Here is a 19,193-nt window from a genome sequence, read left to right on the forward strand (position 1 = left end):
GGATGTGCTAGACTTAGAATCTTTGAACCGGTTGGAATCTCCCAACCTTGGTGGCTATCCTGCTTCAAAATCGTGCTCCAGCATTTAGGGAATGGGGATCTTTGAAGGATCTCTATTTTTAAGTTTTGGAATCTTGATCACACAACACATTTATGTTACATAATCTCCCGCTCCCTCTCTCTCTACCACACAATACGAGATGCACACACTCATATGCATCCAAAGCATCCAAGTGGGCTCCTTGGCCTATGCACTAGATTCCTGCCTCAATAGCCTAGAGGGGCCGTACCGAGGGTTGCCTCCCTAGGCATCCAAGACAGGTGCCTTTTTGATATTGATAGGTCAACATGACTATTATTTGGATCCGCATTTGAAAAAAAATTCATGTTCAAGGCCTTACTATAGATATCTTACTTGTTGAACTAGAAATTTAGATTGGCATATCTCAATGCTTTAAAATAATTGGGTTGCAAGTTAACACTTTCAAAAAATAAAATAATAATAATTGAGTTGCATAATCCATATAATTTATTGATTTTGCATTATATAGTGTAATATGCATTATCCATTGAATGTTTTGTGTTCTTTTGAATTGGTCAATTTGCTTTTCTTTCCCTCTTATCTCTTGGAAGTTATCAAATCTTTGTACATTCTTAGTTGTTCCAAATTTTTATACTTTTTGGAAGATTTAATTTATAGGAGGAACTTAGTTTTATTCATCTCTCTAATGAGTCAAACCAAACATATCTTAATTCAAGTCAATCATGCTCGCCGTCAAACTCCTAGTTTGCCAAATAGTGTGTATGTTTTCTTCATTTAAAATCAAGGACAATTAACATGAAGTAGTGCTCATCAGTGTTTTAAAATGTGGGATGCAGCTGTATGTGTTGGGGGGGCTGATGCAGGTGCATAGCTGCGATGCAATCAATAAATATAAAAAAGTCTAAAAAATCCAAAAAAATAAGTTAATGCATAGAAAAAATATGGAGGTGATATATGTGATAGTAGATATTTAGTTTATTTATTAACTCTAAAAGTATTAGTTGTCGGAGATTCTGTATCTACTATCCCTTGATAGAAACTATAAACTTGAAACTAGCTTCAGAAAACATTCAACAATCAACAACCATAAGCACAAATTTGCAACCACAAACTTTAAAATTACAAAATACTACAAACTAAAAGTCTATGAAGATTAAAGAGTTCAAAAGTCAAGCTCAAGAAGAGTCAATACAACACCCTCAATTTGTTGTCACATGTTGGCCTAAACTTCCTCAAATTAACACCCAAAAGATACAAATCAACAAATATGAATCAACCAATATACAAATCGAAGACCTTCACAAAATAAAATTTCCGCCAAAACCTTTTTTATTAATGCAATCCAAAAAAAAGCCACGGATGTGGCTGAAAGTTGATGTTTGGAGTATAATAACCTCCCAAACCCCTTCCCTCCTTTTTTGGGGGTCAAAAATTCCTAAATACCCCTGTCCGAGGGGTTCATTTTTGTAAAATTGGCCTCATATGCGGGATTATGCACCCAATAAGGGATGCAGCCGCATATGCGGAGAGATGCGGCGCATATGCGGGTGCATCTCCCTAGAGCGCATATGCAGGCATTTGCGATGCATTGCCAGTGCATAACGCCTGATGCGGCGATGCGGCTGCATTTTAGAACACTAGTGCTCATACTATATGTTCCATGATTTTTATATCCGTTTTTTATTTTTACCTTAGAGGGGTTTTTACTGAGTTACCACCTTGTATAAATATGAAAAAGATAGATATGGTGAAATGCATGCGTAACAGTTATCTAGAAGTAGTTATGTTAATGTATTAGGATGGAAAGTTATGACCATCCTCGTAGCCCTCAGAAACGAATGTTGCATGCGATGCATTATTTTATTAGGAAAGAGAATCCTCATGGTTTCAAGTATGAATTTTGTTCCCTCTGTTTTAGCTCTTGATTTCTAATGAAATTTTTATTCTTGAGTGAAGTTTTTGTGCTTATTCCCTTTTCTTTGATCTTGTTATTGAGAATTTCCCATATCTCATACTCCTCACATTCAGTTTCTTTAAGATACTGCCCAGGGGAATTTGTGGTTGTTATGTGGTAGTATCTTATAAATTTGTTAATTGGTAGCACATTTGTGTTGCTGCATGTAGCATGTTATGTGATGCTACATGTAGTACCGCATATTCTGAATGCTATTTCGTTGTGGAGCTCCTTCATTCCAGGTTTGGATTCTATTTTCCCTCTCCAAGTTAGGATCTCTTTCACATTTTCTGTGGATAGAGCCCTTGAGAATTTAAATTTTGGGAGTGTTGGGCACCATGTTCCAAATTTAAAGGGGAGAATGACCTTTTTGAGCCATTATCCATCAGGATTAGAAGCCTTGAATCGACTTTTTTCCCCCCAATGGAATGTTTAGATCACATTTATATCTATGCTTACCTAATGAAGAGGTTTGACTTTCCAGCAATTATTTTCTGTGAGACTGTTTTGTTATTGCTTGGCAATATTTTGCTCAAATGTTTTCATCAAATAAAATATTTTCCCCAAATATTCCCGCTTTTCTAGCTTCAAGAAATTCTCTAATACCTTATTGTCCCAAATGTTTTCATCAAAAAAAATATTTTCCCCAAATATTCCTGTTCTTCCAGCTTCAAGAAATCCTCTAATACCTTATTGTAATCTGGCAAACTTCCATCCTTGACTTCAATGTCCTACTGGCGGAAAGCTTTTGGTTGTGTTTTTCTTTGTTGTCCTGGTTTCCTCCATCATTCCACCAACTTGCATCAAGTTCTCTTCATTGAGGATTATGTATCTGCTCTTGATAGGTTGAAGTAGATGAGCCGTTAGGGCTGCAAACTCTGCACCTTTCCTTGACTTGCATGTTTTCCCCTTTTTTTCCACTACTAGCCATTCTTGATGGCTAGTTTGCATCGTGGTTTCTTTAGTTTGGCTTCACCCACATCCAAATAGTTCAGCTGAGGGCATTTTAGTGAGTTGAGGTCCAGTAATTAACAATGTGTGCAAGGTTTAGATATATATTCATACTGTTTTTGTTGAAGAAAGGGCTTGCCAGTCATCTTGTATAACCCACACATCTTTGGGTAGTTTTAAATCTGGTGCAACTTCCTCTCATAGCTTGTGCAGTCTAGTTGTTTGCTCTTTTTTTCTGGCTCTGTCCACTGAAAATAAGCTTTCCGATAGACATCACAATGATAGATCCCACAATGTAGTCCAATAGCTCTGGTTTCCATAGATTGTGGGGAATCTTTGGCAGCCTGATCCAGATTGGACAGGAGTTCATGCCATTTGTTGACAGCCTGTTTTGGGGTTTGGATTCAGTGAGATCCATTTAACATCCTCCAACAGATCCAGGTCTGCACTCATCACCTCTGTCAGGTCTTCAATGAACTTAAATCTATGCGGCATATGGTGGCTTGATTTTGATGTGATGTCAAGTGCCCATAGACCCTTCCATATACTTTTATCATCTCTACCTAGATTATCCATTGTAGCTGTTTTTCTTGAAAATAACCATTGTGTACTTAACATTGAAAAGAAAAAAAAAACCTTTGAGCACTTCTATTGTGGCTGCTTTTCTATTGTATGTGGGTAATCGCGGGTGGATAAGTTTGCAGTAGTCCTGTATGACCACCAAAAACATATGAATGTACACCCCTATCCAGCATCAACACAGTGTGTGTATATGTGTGTGTGTGTGTGTGTGTGAGAGAGAGAGAGAGAGAGCACCACAACGGTACCACCACAAGCACTGCCATATCTTCGTTTGGTTATCGGAAGATTTCAATGCTTTCTTAGTTTAGGAGTGGTGCTCATTTGTGTTTTGTGCTTTATGTACACAAGTAAAATTTCTTGGAATTCTCATTTCATTTAAATAATTGCGATGATGCAGGAATTCAAGAAGTGGATTCTGAAAACAATCAAAGAAACTTGGAACCTTTTTCAAGACAAGTTTATAGACCTTTGGAAAGAAAACTGGGATCGTTGTGGTGACGTGTATCCAGCTGAAATATATAGCAAACCCGAGCTTCGGCAGCAAGTGCAACAAAAGTATATGCAAGATTTGTTTCACGATACCCTTGGATTCGGGGGGGCCAAGATGATAAGGTAAATGGAAGTCATCATATTGATGGTCAATTTTGGTACCATTTCTTCAAATTTGAGGTATAGATGCTATGGCAACATGGCCTCGTTAGTGTTAGCAAACCTGGACAACTCTGATTCCTACTTGATGTGGTGAGCACCCCACAGCAACAAACCTAACACTTCAAAAAGCGACTTATCAATCACCAGTAGTCCGATTTCATGGAAACTAGAAGCCCAAGAACAATGATATGTGCAATAAATTGAGAAAAATAAAAGAACCAAAAGGAAATGGAATAGAAATCCTATAACCACAAGCATAAAGGAAAGGCGCACACCTAATTTACGTGGTTCACCCAAAATGGGCAAGGACGAATTTACTATCAAGGGAGAAATTACAAGTTTTGTAGGTTTTATACAGGTCACATAAATATGGTAAAGAAACCTCATATTAATTTTTCCTACCACAACACCACCATCAATGGACTCCAATGTTAAAATGGCTCGCCTAGCGGCCAAGGGGGCCTGGGCTACGGCCCTCTTGGGAACTGGGTCCCTAAGCGCCTGCCCAAGGACTAATGCCTAGCCCTGGGCAGGTGCCCAAGAACTCTGCCTTCTTAGGGGACAAAACACCCCTCATGGAGTGGCTTTTTTGTACTTTCCCCCCTAAATACGGGGGAAAGCGGGGGGTGATGAGGGTTGGATTTTTATGCGTTCTAAACCTTTTTTTCTTTTACAATATATATATATATATATATATATATATATATATATATATATATCTTTACTATTTTATTAGATTTCTCAGTTAATTCAAAGTTTTAAAAAATTGATCCAAGCATCATCCTTTTAGTTTGAATTTGATTTTAGAGATTAGTTAATAAGAAGTATCTTCTATGGTGTTTGGGTTGGGCTTTGGACTATGGAGTATGGATTAATTGAATTATAATTTATGATTTGTGAATTGTGACTTGTGAGTTTGTGACTACATCATTGTGTTATTACTTAGTACTAGTAGTCTACTAGTAATTCTAATACTAAATTTGAATGTTGAATGATATTTTTCTACTTTTCTTAATGTGTTCTAACAAATTGTCCAAATCTGAAATACTTTGGTTTGTCTTTGGAGTTTGGATTGATTGAACATAAAAAATACATTAAAATGCCTCAATATTCATTTTTTACACACAATTGTCACAAAGTTCTGTGGGCTTGCACATAATACCCTTCTCACCCATTGACTCTCTGTGCCACACTACTTCTTTTGATGCCTTTGCTTGATAGTGCTCCTATGTCTAGGAGCCTCGACATCCAACTTAGTAGTCCATTGAGAAACTGAAAAACAAATACGGTAGTTGTCCTGCTTCTATCATGATCATTGAGGACTTGCTGACTTCTGATGTAGGCCTTTTATCATTGAAAACTCACTTGTCTCTCCTCTAGTTGTTCGCACACTAGTTAGCGCTCCCTCATACGTACCTTTCATTTTGTCAATATAGCATTTATCGACTCCGTTCTTGCCCAACATTCACCAAGTTAAATTCTGTAGGTACCCTATCATGGGCTTTCTTTGAATTAATAAAGATCATGTGAAGGTCTTTTCCCTTCTTCGTGAATTTTTTAGTCAGTTGCTTAAGTAGTAAATGGCCTCAATTATCATCCTCCTTGGCATAAATTCGAATTTATTTTTTGAGATTCATTTTATACGTCGTTGCTCAATCAATCGCTCCCACAACTTTATAGTATGGCTCATAAGTTTGATCTTGCGATAGTTTGTACAATTCTATAGGTCTCCTTTGTTCTTGTATATAGGTACCACAATATTTTTCCACTATTTTCTTTATTCTCACCACCTTGTTGAACATCTTGTCAGCCAGCATATGCCAATCTTCTCCATGCACTTTCAAATTTCTATCGGGATACCATCTGGTCTTATAATCTTTCCTTTCGTCATCCTCCTCAGAGTTTCTTTCACTTCTGATATCTAAATCTTGCGTATATATCGATTACCTCTGCCCTCATTAATGACAAAAGTTCCTCTTAGCTCTTTATTCTCATTGTGTTCACCATATAACAATTTTTTGAAATAAACTTTCCACCTTTTGTTGACTTCGTCATCCTTCACCAAGACTTTGACCCTCATCCTTGATGCATTTAATATGGCCTAGATCCCTACACTTCTTCTCTCTCATTTTTGGTTACATGAGCCCTTGATAAATTTGATTGCATCATTAATAGTCTCGTAAATACCAAAGCACCCATTTTGTTGTTTACCAGTCCAAAATCCTTCTCAAATCGTTGGCTTGAGGCTGTTTTGAGTTCATTATTCCTAGCATTATCCTAGCGCACAGATGGCATGTCATACATGTAAGACTATAGTCAAGTATCCACTATCATCAAAGAACCTTAAGTAATTATAATTGTTATTCTCCTAGTGTTAACCAATACTCCTGATAACATATCAAATATATTTGACTATTGCCTCAATGCTTGCTTAAATCCATACTAGTATTTTTTATTTGCACACAAATTCTTCTTTTCCTTTCTCAATAATGCCTTCCGCATGTAATATATACACTTCATCTCAAGGGAGTGTTCTTAGTGGTTCTCAATAAAGCCTTTGGGATGAATTCACTATTCAAGGAAGAAATTACAAGTTTTATGAGTTTTATAGAGCTTATAGTGGTGAATAAACCTGTAATTAATTTTTGGCCATAGCACCATCAATTGGTAATTTTTGGCCATAACACCATCAATTGGTAATTTTTGGCCATAACACCATCAGTTGGTTCCTTTAATGCTGTTGATCGACACTGTAACTGAAAGAAACACCAATAAATCTGCCCCAGTATGAGGGTGCAAAAATTGCTAGGGTTTGGCATTAGATAAGCAAAATCCCCAATCTCTCTTCCCCCAAAACTTCTCACTATTCCCCTACATAATTGTCATTTTGCATTGAACAAAGCACCCTCACATATAACAGAATGCCAATGGGAGGTGATTTTGTATCATTGTCCCAACATTTATAATATTCATGCAGTAATTTGTTGCATACTTCTCTTTAATGTGTCCTTTATGGGTTGTTGTTTACTGCTGTTTATGTGCATGCTCTAGGAGGATAGTGGGTGTAGCTCATGTTGAGGATTTGGAATCGATTCAAGATGCAGCAAAACGTGCGGATTGTGAGCACCAAGCTCTGGAGTTGGCGAAGATGATTGTTAAGGAGAGACGTAACTTCCAAACCATTGATGAGCTTCTGGCAGTCATCATCGAAAAGAATGTTCCAACATCTTTGGAGTGAGTAGTTGCTGCTCCTAGCTCTGATGACTTGCAGAGTTGCAGACGAGCCTGTTGGGAGTTTCCTTTCCCTTTATTATGTGTGGCTAACTCTTTGTGCTTTCCAAGCATGTATCCATGACTCAGCTTTGATCTTAAAATCGTTCAGTGAGATTGACTTGATAGTACAATAAAAGGACCTTTCATATATGGAAAAGGTGAAATTTATGTAAGGTGCCTTATACCGTAGAAGTAAGGTACACATACCCAAAAATAAAAGTAAGGTGCACCCAAAAAACCCCATCGAAAAAGGTTATTTCATCACTAGAAAATTCTCCAATCGATCGTCCCGACCTCTATATATATGGATATGAAAAAAAAAAGAATTTTAAGTCCTAAAAATGGCGTATCTTGTAATAAATTATCTAGACAGTCTATTTTCAAGATTTTCGAATGTTCATTCCATTTTTAAAGCTTTTAATTTTATTGAAGGGGTGAAAAATAGACTTTTGAGGCCATGATGAGAGTTTTGGCATCGAAAATACATATTCTAATGTGATTTTGAGGTGTTCATTACCGTGATTGTTTAGATTTTGAGGTGTTCATTACTGTGATTGTTAAGGTTGACATCTTAAACAAATCTCACCCTTCATGTATTGCTTGGGCAGAAATTATTTGTTTCAACTAGTGTTTTAAAAAACGGATCAGTGGTCCGGATCGGGCATCCCAAAAATCCATCCGGATCGGTGGATCGGCAATTTGGATCGGGAATTGGCCGAATCGGTTAGATAAAGCTGTAAAAACAAATTTTAAAAAATTATTAAAATTCATTATAAATGTACTTTTTTAGGAATCCAATAAGAAATCGAAGTACTACATCATTAATTTTCATTTTTTTCACTAATATGTGAATATTGAGATATTTTTTCTCTGTATGAACTTATTTTAATCATTAAATTACATCACACAAAATAAAAATCATGGAACTATCATAGATGAAGTATATAATCATACATGTTTACAATAAGGAATGGTTTTTTTATAAGAACATTTTAGTTTTTTTGACAAAAACTTTTTATTTTTTTACAAAAAATGTTTGTCGTATTGCATTTTTTTTGTTTTTAGCAAGAACTTTTTTTTTTGACAAAAAATACTTCTTGTATTATTTTTTTGTTATAAGAACTTTTTTTTTTTGACAATGACTTTTGATTACTTTTTATTTTTTTAACAAAAACCTTTTATTTTTTTGACTAAAGAAAGAAAGTTGACAAGAAAAATAATTGATAAGAACCTTTCATTTTTTTTTATAAGGAACTTTTTATTTTATTTATAAGAAAAAACTTTGACAAAAAGCAAAATTGATAAAAAAAAACCTTTTATTTTTTTGATAAGAAAAAAATTTGACAGAAAATGAAATTGATAAAAAAACCTTTCATTTTTTCTTATGACAAAAAATAGTTGTATTATTATTTTTTTATAAGAATTTTTTTTTTTTGACAATAACTTTTATTACTTTTTATTTTTTTTGACAAACAAAAGAAATTTGGCAAGAAAAATAATTGATAAGAACCTTTCATTTTTTTTTATAAGGAACTTTTTATTTTATTGATAAGAAAAAAATTTGATAAAAGCGAAATTGATAAAAAAACCTTTCGTTAAAAATTTTTATAAAAAGCGAAATTGATAAAAAAACCTTTCATTTTTTTTATAAGAACAAAATTTGACATCAAAAAAATAAATTTGACAAGAAAAATAATTGATAAAAGAACGTTTCCAAAGGCAAGAGAACCTTTCTTCCCAAAGGGATTCGAAATGATGCCAACATCCTCCACATGCAAAAAGCTCTTGATAACCAATAAGCCACATGCTATTTAATCGTATTAAAAGCGCAAACAAAATATATAATATATTAATGTTTTAAGCTAATATCTTCATATTATCCCATATCGAAGAGGTAGAAGGAAGTTGCAGTGAATAAATACCTTTGTAGCCAATGAGTATAACGCATGTGCAGTGAGGAGCGACACATGGTGCGGGTCATGACGTTATGAATCGAAGAATCGAGAGATTCATGATGTCACATGGCGATTTTACGGCATGAAATCGCTGGTTCTTCTCTAAAACTGAGCGATTTCTGGTATTTCACTGGAACCGGTGAGTCCGATTCAACTTGCCGACTTCGCGGACTTTTGAATCATCAGTTTATGGTGTCGTTTTCGGCGATTTCCGATATTTCACTGGAACTGGCATCGAGTCGAGGACTCGCCGACTTTTGGATCATCAGTTTATGGTGTCATCTTCAGCTTGTCCCGAAAGGCCAAGATTTCAGAGGGTGTAATTCTATAAATAAGTATTAAAAAATAAATAATTAGTCTTCAGCTTGGCCTGAAAGGCCAACTCGGAGAAGACTTCAGATGGTCTAATTCTATAAATATGTATTAAAAAATAAATAATTAACATAAGAAATAGTGTATGAGTTTTGACAAATTTGGGAAATTTGATACATGAGTAATATTAAGGAGTTATTTTTTCCCATACGTTAAGAGTTTATTTCTAGTTAACACGAGAGGAAGGCACTTTAATTTGTTTATTAAATATAATTAAAGTTATATTCCAAAAATGAGAAAATTGTCTAGGGATGATTAAACTTGAGGGCTACAGGCCAAAATTCAACCCCCTCCAAATGTCACTTATAAATATTTACTAGGGAAAATTACAGAAAACACCCTCAAATGGACTATTTATGTAACTTATCGCCACCCTAATCTTTTCTCTCACTTTTTTCCCCAAAACAACCTTTCCTCATAAAAACCTCCCCAAGATAAAAAGTCGTTATTTTTTAGAGGAAAATGCCCTTCCCGTACAAACCAAATCAATTCGTGGGTCCCAAGTAGCGTATTGCAGGAGTGCGTCTTTGCACTGTCGGCGTGCATTCTCATAATGCTGGAGCACTGTGGCTCAAACCTGCATTGCCGAAGCGCACATTCAAAATGCCGGAGCGTTTGTTTATACTGCTGGAGCACGGTCCTCCATTTCCGGAGCGTAGTGGCTCCAGAAACTTCATTGCCGGAGCGAAATGCCGGAGCGCATCTTTGCACTACCGGAGCGAGTTCTGATAATGTCGGAGTGCTGCGGATCAGACCTGCGTTGCCGGAGCGCACATTCAGAATGCCAGAGCGTGTGTTTGTACTGCGGGAGCACGTGTGAAAACAGGAGAGAGAAGGCCGTCTGAAAATAAACAAGGGTAGTTTAGTCTTATTTCACGGTACTTTTGGGTTGGGGGGTTATTTGCGAGGAAATGTTGTTTGGGGGAAAAACGTGAGAGAAAAGATTGATGTGGGGGTAAGTTACATAGATAGTTCATTTTAGGGGGTGTTTTTTTATAATTTTCCCTATTTAGTATGTCAAGAATATAACGTTTAAATGCTATATTGATGTTAAAGGTATTTCAATATGTAAAGGCTTTAAAACATTGAGATAAAATATATTAATAATGAGGGCGAGTTTGAACATTCGAAAAAAAAAAAAAAAAATGCAGTTGAGTTTTCTTTTTGCGAATATAATATAAGGAAAATTACAAAACCCCCTCAAATCATATCTTCTAGAAAAACTTCCTCCCAATCAAAATTTTTTTGAAGCAACTTTTGCCCTAAATTTAACTTTCTTAGTGAAGAACCCCCTAGTAAAAAACATTATTTTTTTTTACAAAAATGTTCATACCCTTACAGCCAGACATTGACGTGGACTCGCTCACTTCCAAAGTGCCAGAGGACTTATGCAACAACTGCCGGACCCCCTATCAATCCAGAGTCAAAGTGCTGGACACCCCTATTTTGTGTCGGACTGCATGCTTTCCAAATGCCCAAAGTGTTGGACCGCCCCTATGTTGTTTCGGACCGCATGCTTTTTAGAAGCCCAAAGTGTCGGACCGTCCCTATTTTGTATCGGACCCATGCTTTCCAAAAGCCCGAAGTGCGAGAGCACCCCTATTTTGTGTCGGAGCACAGGCTTTCCGGAAGCCACAAGTGCCGGACCGCCAGACTCACGCTTTTCAAAAGACCAAAGTGTCGGACCGCCCCTATTTGTGTCAGATCCACACTTTCTAACATCGCAAAGTGTCAGACTGCTCTTATTTTGTATTGGACCACATGCTTTCTACGTTAATGTCAGGTTTTACGGGAATGTACATTTTCGTCAAAAAAATATGACTTTTCGACTTGGGAGTATTTGCTAGGAAAATTAAATTCGAGGCAAAATTTGCTAAAATAAACTTAGTTGGGGGTAAGTTGTTTAGAAAGTCTGATTTTAGGGGGGGCGGGGGGGGGGGGTTTGTAATTTCTCCATTTTATGTGGCACTAAAGCTGCCGCCTAGGGATGAGTCTGTAATCCCTTGGTTAGAACATATATTTAGGGATATCTTTGGTTTAAAATTTTGGGATCCACTTTAAAATTATTATTCGAGTATTTTCAAAACTAAAAAGAAAAAAATGAAAAAACTTAGATTTTTGAGTTTCTTAGATTTTATAGTTCAAAAATTATACGTTCGTTGTTCAATCTTAAGATGCCACATTTTAAGAAACAAATAAATGAGATAATATTTTTGTTTCACATTCCCAAAATTTTGAGTCCTGAAAATGCCCCTAGATAACTTGAAACGACGTGGTAGTAGGGCATAAACTGGACATTTAAGGGGTTCTACTCCTTACTTGGCTTCAACCTGGTCAGAAAAATGAAGTGTTGTGCTTATTTGTTCCTAGGCAATTGGATTCATACTTTTTATTTAGACCTCGTGCCTGGGCTCAAAACAAATTCTCAAAGATCTATGGAACTATTATTTTTCTGTTTTTGTTTAGCATCATGCTTATATCAACAAAGGGACAAATATTTCTTAGGAGTTTTAGGCATTATATCTTTGAATAAATGATTATCAAACAGCTCCTCCTCAGAGAACCTTTTGGTTTTGTAGGACTTTGGTGAATCTGCCTTCTTTCTTCTTCTATTATTTCACCAAGACTTGCCTTTCATTGGTAAGGAAGAAGGGGGGAACAAGTCACACTTGGAGAGCGCAGTTCAACATAGAGTTGTATGTTGTGTTCGGGAAGGATGAATCGCTCTCGAAAAATAATCTATTGATTCTCTCCCAATTGGTTGGATAGTAGGTGCGATGATTTACTTCACAAGCAAGGTCTCTGGTTCTAATCTTGAATGGCCTAGTTGTGCATATAACAACAATGTCAACACACGTACCACATTGCACCAATAGTTAGGACTCTCCTGTGTACTAAATAGATTTGGGGAAAAGAGTTCCATTTTTTTTGAGGGCCTGGTATGATGCCTTTCAAGAAAGTAGGGTAAGCAAACGTGCACTAACTCATTTGACTGAAGCATTCTTATTTAGTTTTAAATGAGTGGGGTTTGTATAAGGTGCCTACCTTACACTATACAAGTGGGGCGTAAATCTAAATTTTATCGGAAGATGTAAATTTTATCGGAAGATGTAGTTCAGGTATCAGAAGTCTTATGTTGGCTTGAACATTCATGTTCAACCCTAATTGTAAAATTTAAAATTTTGAAAACAGTGTAGATTGAGCAGATATATAAGCGTTTGAAAATATTGAAAATAGATGGTTCATATAACTTACTAGAAGATGCATTATTTCTTGGACTTGAAATTCAAAATAGACGGTCTATATAACTTACTAGAAGATGCAATATTTCTAGGACTTGAAATTCATTTGTCTTTTATATCCATGCATCTCGAGATCGAGATGATCAATTGGAAGGTTTTCCAACTTTGTTCTACTAGATTTTTTTTATATGCACCTTACTTCAATATTGTAAGATTGCAACCTCATACAAACTTTTCAAATTTTTTTTTTTCTTGACAAATGTTACGAGCTTTTATTAAAACAATGCTTCAAAAGCATGAGATTACAAAGATTGGATCAAATCGTTAGAAACTTACAAAAAGGGAAGAGAAACACCATGTTTAGCTCGTCCATCAACAACATAATTGGCTTCGAGCATGGTGTAGCCGAAACTTATCCTCGAATTAGGCTAGGCACATAGGTCTTGAATTTTTAACCAAAGAGTAAATAGCAACTAGGAGATCCTTTGCTCTTTTCTACACCACTTGATAACATTCAGATAATCTCTTTCAATTACAATATCACCGATGAAAGCCTTGAAGGACAGCGATCAATTCAGCATGATTGGCTGCTGTAGACCCACAAGGACCTGAATAAGAAAAAAAAACCGATCCAAAATTGTTGCGAAGAAGCCCACCAACACCTGCAGGCCCTAGATTTCCAAATGAGCTGCCATCAAAATTAAGTTTGAGGCAAGCTTCTAGAGGTGCCTTCCAAGTTCTAAGCGCTAGAGTGAGAAGATGAATGAGTAAAAAATTTCAAATCGATATAAACATCAGTCCTTCAGGCGTGGAGGAAAACCAATTTTAAAGGGATTGTAAAATGATATCTTTTACCCTTTCAATACTCTGAGACACCTCTTCAAAGGCTGTCCTATTACGTTCGAACCAAATCTACCATAAGATTGTACTTCTAAAAATTTTCCAAATCACAAGTACTTTTTTAGGTAATCCAATGGAAAAAAGATGGTTAATAACAATGATGAGATTCAAAGGTATCATAAGAAAAAAACCCAATAAAGAGAAGACCCAGAGCCATAAGCTAGAGGCAAAAGGACAGTGAAGGAAAAGATGACAGCAAGATTCTTCATCAATTTCGCACATTAAGCAAATGTTTGGACGAATTTTACCCATTTTACAGATTGTCTATTGTTAAACATTTCCTTTGACAAGCGATCCATAGGAAGACTTGGATTTTAATTGGAACTGACCATTTTCAAATAGAACCCAAAGAGGTGTCATCAATACGGAGTCGATCTATAAAAAGGAGCCTATATATTGATTTGATAGAAAAAGTCTGTCAGTTTCTGATTCCCATATGACCAAGTCTTCGGCATTAGAAGAGATGTAAACTTGTTCAAGTTGTTGGAGGAGATTATGAAACTGTAAAATAACCATGTCTGGTAGCCTATTATAGCGACATCCAATGTTCCAGACCATACAATTAGCGGGGGAGAGAGAAAACAACTCTGAAAGTTTTGCATCAAGTTGAGCAACTGTAACAAAGAGGTCAGCATAAGTAGAAGAGAGAGAGATGTGCATCACGAAGCCATTTGTTTAACCAAAAGAGAGTATTATCTCTGTTGCCAATAAACTATATGATGTTGTTGAAAACAATATTTCTGTAGCTCTAAATATCCTTTAGAATATGTGAGGTGAATTCGCCTCCTCTACCCTTTTTAATCAAGTAGGTGAGATGATCAAAACCATATTTAGTAATTAACACATCCTTCTAGAGATGAGAAGATCCTTGAAAGATTCTCCACCACCATTTGGATATAAGTGCTAAGTGTACAGGTTTAATCTTTATGATACCCAAACTCCCTTGCTTTGAAGGCATACAAATCTGGTCCCAATTCACCAAATGAAACATTATGTACTTATCCTCCATATTACCCCAAATGAAGTTTCGCATATATTTTTTAATAAGCTTGATAACTTTACTAGGTATTTGTTGGACTGACATCAAAAAAATAGGAAGATGTGCATAGGTGGATTTAACCAAAGTGATATGCCCACCAAAGGATAAAGTCTTGGTCTTCCATCGGTCTAATTCAACTTGATACCTGTGAATAAGAGTGTCCCAAGCTACACGAGTGAGCTTACGATCAGAGATAGAACCCTTAAATATTTAAGGGGAAACTTCTCAACTCTGCAATCCAAAATTGAACCAAGAGAATCCAAACGGCTGTTAGAACAAGAGATGCCTACAAACGAAGTCTTATGGTAATTTACGTTGATGCCCAAAGTTAGCTGGCAACATAGAAGGAATGTTCTCAGATTCTGCATTTGCTCTTCACTGGCATTACAAACAAATGTAAAATAGTTAGCCTAAATGAGGAAACTTGAAAACCTGTAAGAAGACCTGCATTTATAACATTCTTAACCATTAGGATAAAACCTTTTGCTACTAAGGTAAAAAGAAAAGGAGATAGAGGGTCTCCTTGTCTAATGCCCTTCGAAGCAAGAAGAACCCCTTAAGAGATCCGTTAATAAGAATCGAGAAATGAGCCGAAGAAATGTACCCCATAATCCAAGAAATCCATACGACACCAAAACCCATTCTTCTGATAATCTCATTAAGCACTTACCATTCAACTCTGTCAAAAGCCTTCTCCATATCCAATTTAATAACCAATCCCAACTGTTCAGAAAGATTTCTATAATGAATGCATTCCTGAGCAATAAGAATGCAATCCGTGATCACGTGTTCTCTAATGAAGGCCGATTGTTCATCAGAGATCACAAAAGAGAGAACCAACTTAAGTCTCTTCGTTAAAACTTTTACAATAATTTTGTAAAGACTAGATAAGAGACTAATCCACCTAATATCTCCAATATCAGCAATGCTATGTTTTTTTTTTGAAATTAATGAAATATAAGTAGAATTAATGCTCTTGAGAACACTCCGAATGGATATAAATTCCTTAACCATTAAATAAACATCATCGTGTAGCAAATCCAAAAAAAGCTTAAAGAAGATAAGAGGAAAACCATCAGGGCCAGGGGCTTTATCCCCAAGAAGAGAAAAAATTGTAAGTCTAACTTCTTCCATTGTAACATCCCTTTCCAGATCATAAACCAAGAAAGGTGGCAGATATTTAAAAGGATCAGCATCTAAGATGTTGAACAATCGCCTCATCACGAGTTGAAACGTCGCATTCCGATACACCAGGTAGAGAAATAAAGGAAATATAATTTTGCCTTCTATGCACATTCGCGATAGTATGAAAAAATTTGGTATTTCTATCACCATCCTTAAGCCATTTAACGCTTTATCTCTATTTTCAATAAATCTCTTCCATCCTAAAGAGATCATGTAGCTTATTAAGCATATAATTTTTATTAACAATCATCTCATCAGATAAAACTTAGTTTTCCTAAATATTTCAATCATCTATAAGTCCATCAAAGCGGTATCAATTTTGCCTTTAAGTTGATATTGGTTGGCTTTTTTTTTCCAAGAGATGAGTTTGTGCTTCAAGCAGATTAGCTTCTTATGAAGACAGAAGCCAAAACTACCCAAAACATAACAACTACCCCAAGTATGATTGATAATATCTATAACCTCAGGTTCATCTAGCCAGTGAACATCAAAACGAAGAGGTCTAGGCCCAGATAAGACCTCCTCAATATGAAGACAGATGGGGATGTGATCAGAGGAAAGTTTCGTAAGTGTATTTACCTTGACCAAAGGGAATAATCTTTCACAAGCCTTTGAGATAAGAAAGCGATCAATCTTAGACATAGTCAAATTGAAGGAACAATTATTGGACCAAGTAAATTGAGCTCCAGTAGTAGGAAGATCTAAGAAATCATTTTCCATGATGAAGTCATTAAATAGATGTATATGAGAATTAACGGGGAAAAGTAGAAATTTCATTTGGGTGACGATTAAGGTTAAAATCCTCTCCGATGCAAACATGAAGTCCTGAAGAGGACATAAAAGATTTCAAATCATCCAAAAAGACACATTTAAGGGTAGTAATATTAGGTCCATACACATTAATAAGCACCCAATGGAAACCCCTGACAAGACATTCAAAAGTAATTGCCAAGAACCTATCGAATTTAAAAACATCCAAGCAAAGTAAAGCTGTTGGGTCCCAAAGAATCCATAGACCCCCAGAAAATCCATTGGCATCTAAACCCTCAAAGCACATAGAATCATTACCCCACAGAGTCTTGACATCCAAAAGAGAGGGCAAAACACACTTAGTTTCTTGCATAATAAAAGCAAAAAGTTTAAATTTAGAAGTCAAAAAATTGACCTCCTTCTTGTATCGATCAGCACAGAGACCAAGTACGTTCCAATTGATAATCTTCATGGGCGAGATGAAGGTTCACCGGGTCCCTCGAAGCTACCATCTTTATAGGGACGAAAAGAGCTAGATGAGCAAGTGTTGCTGCTGCAATAAGAAGAGGACTAATTCTTCGAAGTCGCATGGCCTATCCTGAAAATCACTCCATCTGAAGGAGGAGCTGAAGAGCCTCGAGAGCCACGAGCAGTCAGTCTAGCCAAAGAGCACACAAGTTTAGAGTCTGCCTTTAAATTGGGTTTTAGTATCACCTTAGAGGCAGGTGAGGAGACCTCCAGGACATCTGTCAGACCAGAATAATGGTGAACAGGGAGCTTGGCTAGGTCTGTCCGAGTCTCATCCTTCAATTTTTTGGACATTTCTTGGACCATCTTGACCGCTGCATCCATGGTTGCAAGTATCTCCTCTGGAAGAGCAACGAAAGTAGCGCCCATGTCTTTGAACATACGATTGAAAATTACATGGCTGTGATTGCTTAGTAGAGTCTTAGAATGATGCTCAGTCACGTGAATAGGCTTGGAATCAGTCTTAGCATCTAGCTGAATTTCAGGGGCTGAGCCTGAAGAGATATAGGACGATGAATTTGAAGCTTCTACAAAGTGTTCCGCAACCATCTCCTCGGGGATACCTTCATCAGCGAAAGGCTCACCAATAGTTTCTACCGAAAGTGGTGGTACATTCGGTTCAACCATAACTAGAGGGACCGCAACAAACTCAGTGTTATCCGCCACAATTATGGCTTTAGAAGCGACATCATAAATAGGATTGGCGTATATAACCTCATCTTCATCAAAATCAATGATATCAACAACCACAACCAGCCAATTGGCAGCAGGCGACGGTGTCAAAATCAGGACCCTAGAACACGTCACGAACAAACTAAAAGGAAGATTCCTCTGATTGAACATGGTGAAGAGAAGAAAGATGATAACCAAGAGAGAAAATGGAGCAAATGAAGAGAAGCAAGTCCCAAGATTGAAAGGGCTTGAAAGGGGTAAGGAGTCTAGTGGGAGAGGCTGACGTCACTAGGAGAGAAAAAGGGTGAGAAGAGGATGAGGAGACAGATGTGGTGGAAACATACGTGAAAGAAAGGGCAAGATGAACGGTGGAGGCAGTATTGGGAAAAGATGCAAGATGGGTAGGGAGTGGAGAGAGAGGAGGGGCAAGATGGGCGGTGGAGGCAGAATTGAGGAGAGGTGTGGGATGGGTAGGGAGAAGCGGTGACAGAACAAAGAGAGGAAGCTAAGTTGAATACAGGGGATAAGAGTCCGAAAGATGGGCTTTGGACGAAGAAGCAGGCCCATAACAAGGAGGTTTAAGTGCGGCACCCAAAAAAGCAGGTAAAGAGGGGTCAGAAGAAAGGCTTCTTTCCTTTATTTTTCAAATTAGCTAACGGTTTCAAGGAATGAAAGCCCAAAAAATCCTCCACAAAATAACGGTCAGTAAGCTTCCAAATTTAACTTTTTTGGAGGAGGTGGAAGAAGATCCAAGAAATTCAACCTCAAATATATTGTCACGTGGCCTTGCCAATCTAGGGTTTAATCGAGGAGGACCTTGTTTCGCCAAAGGAGGTCGGGCCCTAGCATGTCCAAGAATGGCTCCAGGAGGTTGAACATGGGGTTTAACTTTAGGCTTTCTACGAACCTCAACTTAGGAATGGTCTTCTTTATCAGTAGAAACTTCAAGTAGGGCCAGAGCCAGAGGGTTGGCATTCTTCAAACCTTCAATGGTGACATCAATGATAAAAAGGTCTAAACCAATAAAAAGGTTGATCGTTGACGGAGTTAGGGCCTTGGTACAACTAAAAATATTGACTCCAATAAAAGAGAGATCA

The 19,193-nt window shown here is 36.9% G+C and overlaps 1 protein-coding gene across 2 annotated transcripts in view; it reads left to right on the top strand.

The window, feature by feature from the left end:
- LOC18437010 (methylthioribose kinase) overlaps window positions 1-7,626 on the top strand; it is a 46,998-nt gene extending 39,372 nt beyond the window's left edge. The window contains exons 5-6 of one of the 2 annotated variants that reach the window (XM_011626136.3): window positions 3,927-4,141; window positions 7,232-7,626. In XM_011626136.3, the coding sequence (XP_011624438.1) occupies window positions 3,927-4,141; window positions 7,232-7,418 (402 nt within the window). In that variant the 3' untranslated portion in view covers window positions 7,419-7,626. The remainder of the gene's footprint in view (window positions 1-3,926; window positions 4,142-7,231) is intronic. The other variant, XM_088854279.1, reaches the window with a different exon arrangement.
- The last annotated feature ends 11,567 nt before the right edge of the window (window positions 7,627-19,193 follow it).

Source organism: Amborella trichopoda, chromosome 12 (assembly GCF_054954075.1).
Source record: "Amborella trichopoda isolate Santa Cruz 75 chromosome 12, AtrichopodaSantaCruz75HAP2 v2.0, whole genome shotgun sequence".
NCBI lineage: Eukaryota > Viridiplantae > Streptophyta > Magnoliopsida > Amborellales > Amborellaceae > Amborella > Amborella trichopoda.